This window comes from Orbicella faveolata, unplaced genomic scaffold (assembly GCF_042242905.1).
Source record: "Orbicella faveolata isolate gen_17 unplaced genomic scaffold, um_ofav_v1 contig_26, whole genome shotgun sequence".
NCBI lineage: Eukaryota > Metazoa > Cnidaria > Anthozoa > Scleractinia > Merulinidae > Orbicella > Orbicella faveolata.
Window position 1 is genome coordinate 6532036 of NW_028301554.1, and position 4727 is coordinate 6536762.

Genomic DNA, 4727 nt, shown 5'->3' on the forward strand with positions numbered 1-4727 from the left:
ACTAGTTAAGAGGGAAATAAAGCATTTGCTTATGAAGGTCACTAACAAACTGTTAGCAGATTATTGGTGCCAAGAGCATTTGATCTGGGACCTCAAGATAATAGCCACTAGGCCATACAACTATACGAGGAGGTTTTTTTTGATATCCCGAATGAGCAAAATGGGTATGGTAATTTTTATCAGTCGAACTTGAAATCAAATATTCTTTTAAAACTAAATAATGAGTAACTTACCGTTGCGCAGTAGTCTGCGGTTAGCCGTCCGCTTTCCTCAAGAAAAATTGCACAGAGACTTCCGTGTGTCACTGTTCATAATAGGGTCGCTCGTGTAATTGACATTGCTGATTCATAAAAGCATTTCCGTTTCACAGCATCTGACGTGCCAAGTGGTAACAAAACGAAATTGTTGGGTTCACGTGATTTTGTCATAAGGCCGTTTATGACATTTGTGCATGTTCACAGATATTCACGCAATAATTGCTCAACAAGAAACTGAAATGATATCGAGTTACTTCCCCTGCGACCAGAGGAAAAAACTATCTAGAGTGTGTTACATCTTTTCCTATCTGACATGCTTTAAAGACAAAGGGCGACTTTAGACGAACTTAGCCTGCGAGAAGGCTCACCTTTGAGTCACGCGCGCGACCGGCAAAGAGCAATGCGATGCGGCGAGAAGAAGTCTGGTGAAAAGGCACAAAGTTTACTTTCTTGTCTCGCAGCTTCGCCGCCCGACTACGCACTCGCCGCTATGCCACGCGCCCTTGTGCTCCAACGTGAGCTCGCTCGCAGGCTAAGAAAAATTTAGCTGATGTCGCTCGATATTTTGTAATTAACAAGATTTGTAATCATCAAGACACGAGAGATTCATGCGTGAGCCCGTCATGGTCGGACGTAGTTTCTGAGCGAAGCTTAAGTTTCCTTCTTTTATAATATTTCCTTGGTATTTTCGACCTTAATCACATCTTGGAGTGATGCTATGTAGTGCGAATTTCAATGAAGAAGACTAGTGGGAAACATAAAAGAGGAGAAAGAGGTTCATTGGAAGAAGAAGATAACGTTTCGAAACGATGCAATATGGCGGATAGTGTCGGCGAAGTACCAACTGTTGCAGCCACTCAGCCCGAACCAAACCTAATTGACATCAAGGAGATGATAGTTGACATACAAACTACAGTTGCAACGATACTCAGGGAAAACCAAGAACTGAAGCAAGAAATTCTAGAGCTGAAATCCGCCCTATATGCCAACCAAAGGGAAACGGAGAAGCTTAAAACGAAACTTACCAAAGCCGAGAAAGCAAATGACACGTTGAGGAACGAGCTTAACCACACAAGAATGAAACTAAAGGATCAGATTGAAGAAATGAATAACTTAGACGAAAAATATGACAACCTGGAGCAATATTCTCGTAAGAATTCGTTGGAAATTTTGGGCGTACCTGAAGGCGCGTACACATCAACCGACGAAGTTGTTATCCGTATTGGAGAAGCCATAAACGTCGATATCAAACCGGAAGATATAGAAATATCACACAAACTCAAAAGAAAAACCGCTAAACCCGTAATTGTCAAATTCGTGAGCCACAAAGTAAAATCTCTTCTCTACAAAGCGAGAACCAAGCTTAAAAACGTGAAAACCTCTGACGTATTTCCAAGCTATGCTTCCGCGTCTCGAGAAGACCAGCGTATATTCATCAACGAGAATCTTACGAATTATCGAAGAGAGCTTTTCTGGAAAGCAAACAAGATGAAGAAAGATACCATCATTACCAGCACTTGGACAATGGATGGAAAAATATTCATAAAGACATCGCCAAGCGGAGCACCGGTAAGGATTTATCGTGTAGAGGACTTGGACGATCTCTAAACTGTATTAATATCAAAGGACTGCTAAATAAAAGAAGGGACTACGGACTGGATTGCTAAGCGAAGGAACTCCTTAAAATAGGTCTGTTTTTTAAATTCATTATTGGTAATTTTTTTGTTTTGTTTTGTTTTGTTTTGTTTTGGTGCTTACAATTGTAAATACGAGGGGTAACGCGAACCGAATTTTTTATTCCAAAAATCTATCCTTAAATGCATAAATTACACCTACACAAATGTTCGATAATTTCATTGAATGTGAGAGGTCTCAGAGATACGGTTAAGAGAAGGAGCATTTTTACGTATTTGAAAGATCAGGAGGCCAATTTTTATTTTCTACAAGAAACGTTTTCCAAAGTAAGCGACGAAGCCGTTTGGAGAAATGAATGGGGAGGTGAAATTTACTTTTCTCACGGGACTTCTCATAGCAAGGGTGTTTGTATCTTGATTAATCGAGCGGTGAAAGAAAAAGTGACCTTCACATCCAGTGACGCGGACGGTAGAATAATCTTAATGAACCTCACTTACAACGGTCTAAAATTGTCATTTTGTAATATATACGCGCCCAACGACCACACACAAGAAGTAAGTTTCATTCAAGAACTAAATTGTCTCTTAATTGACAAATCGGAAATTACAACTCTTGTAGTAGGAGGTGATTGGAATTGTGCGCTATCTAAAAAAGACAAAAAAGGTGGTTCTCCTTGGAGGCCAACAGCATATAGGAATTTGGTAAATATCACCATGGATACCCTTGACCTTGTCGATATACATAGAACTCGTTATCCGAATGTTAGCAAGTTCTCTTGCAGGTCTAAAACGTTAGGCGTGAAATCAAGGATAGACTTCTTTTTAATATCCAAGTACTTGACAAAATTTGTTTAAAAAGTGGACATCCAAACCTCAGAAGCACCAGATCACAACACGATATTATTATCATTGTCGTGGCCGAACGAGAATCCTCGAGGACCGGGTTTTTTGAAATTCAATAATTCTCTATTAGAGGACAAGGAATACACAACCAAAATTCTAGAATTATATCCTCGGATTCGCGAAAAATATGATTATGTAAATGACCAACAGCTGTTTTGGGAACTGATTAAAATGGAAATAAGATGCACAACCATTTCGTTCTCTAAAGGAAAGGCACAGGCGATTCGTAAGTATGAAGTGGAGATCAAACAACAACTTGATGAGCTGGATAAAATAATCTGCAATAGGCAGAACCTTGATAACATTGACGGAATTCTTAAACAATATGATGACCTCAAAAAAGAACTCCAACATCAATATAATAATAAAGGTACATGTAAAGCTGCAATCTTCAGATCTAAATGCCGCTGGGTAGAAGATGGCGAAAAAGCCACAAAATACTTTTTTAATTTGGAAAAAAAGAACTATAATAGAAAAACTATCAACGAAATTAAATTGGAAAATGATGAAACAACTACTGATGAAACACAAATTCTATCAATGATCCAAATATATTATAGTAATTTGTACAATTCTCAAACAACAGATGCATAGGATAGCTTTGAAATATTTTCCGAAAGCATGGAAATTCCTAAATTAGACGATGCAAAAAGAGATGCTTTAGACGGTCCTTTGACTTACGGAGAATGTAAAAAATCATTGGAGACTTTTGAAAACGGAAAATCACCAGGCGAGGATGGTTTTACGGTAGAATTTTATAAGCATTTCTTTGATCTTGTAGGAGCAGATCTATTAGCAAGCCTGAATGGAGCATACGAGCATGGGAGGTTATCGGTCTCTCAGCGTAGAGGCATAATTACGCTTTTACCGAAAGACGACGCTGAATTATTGCTTTTACAGAATTGGCGACCAATCACTTTACTTAATGTGGATTATAAAATTGCATCAAAAGCCATCGCAAGGCGAATTGAGCCAATGCTCTCAAAACTCGTACATCCGGACCAAACGGGCTTCATAAAAGGAAGATATATTGGAGAAAATGTAAGATTAATAAGTGATATTATGGAGCAAACTCAGGTGAACAACACTTCAGATATATTAATATCAGTTGATTTTAAAAAAGGCTTTTGACTCACTGGACTGGTCTTGTATTCAAAGTGCTCTCAAAAAATTCAATTTTGGTGATAGCTCAAGAAAATGGATCGAGATCTTCTACATGGACATAGAAAACGCAGCTTTGAACAACGGTTTTGCAACGGACTGGTTTAAACCCTTTAGAGGAGTTAGACAAGGATGCCCACTCTCGCCATATCTGTTTATCCTGACAGCAGAAATACTATCAAACAAAATAAGACAAAACTCAACCATAAAAGGAATCAGAATTTTTGGCTCAGAGATCAAACAAAGCCAATTTGCAGACGATACCAACTTATTTTGTGCTGATGTGGCTTCTGCTGAACAAGCACTGAAAACTGTGAGCGCTTTTGGGAATTTTTCAGGATTAGTGCTCAACGTAGAGAAAACAAAAGCATTCTGGTTAGGGAAATGGTTGAATAATAGAACCAAACTACTAGGGATGAAATGGATGAATACTCCCACAAAATTACAAGGAATCTATATTTCCTATGACGAAAAAGGTAATAACCAGATGAACTTTAGTTTGAAAGTACAAAAACTGCAGACAAATTTAGACATTTGGAAATCGAGAGGATTAACACTCTATGGAAAAGTACTAAAAATTAAATCTTTGGGGTTATCTAACTTAATATACTCAATTTCAAATGTTAACTTCCCAAAGGAAATAGTGCAATTGGTAAAAGATAAAATGTTTCGTTTCCTTTGGAAAAGTAAGAAGGACAAAATAAAACGGACTAGTATGTACCAAGACCTTTCCACCGGAGGCTTACGGGTGGTTGACATCGAACTTACGATA

At 38.2% G+C, this 4727-nt stretch overlaps 1 protein-coding gene across 1 annotated transcript; it reads left to right on the top strand.

Annotated features, from left to right (window-relative positions):
* Window positions 1-513: 513 nt before the first annotated feature.
* LOC149107855 (uncharacterized) lies at window positions 514-1917 on the top strand. Its single transcript, XM_089295979.1, has one exon. It carries the CDS (start codon window positions 993-995, stop codon window positions 1863-1865), a length of 873 nt encoding a protein of 290 aa, XP_089152105.1. The 5' UTR covers window positions 514-992; the 3' UTR covers window positions 1866-1917.
* Window positions 1918-4727: the final 2810 nt, after the last annotated feature.

Excerpts from the sequence above, each read along its gene's own strand:
- LOC149107855 (XM_089295979.1), top strand. The coding sequence starts at position 993 with ATGAAGAAGACTAGTGGGAAACATAAAAGAGGAGAAAGAGGTTCATTG.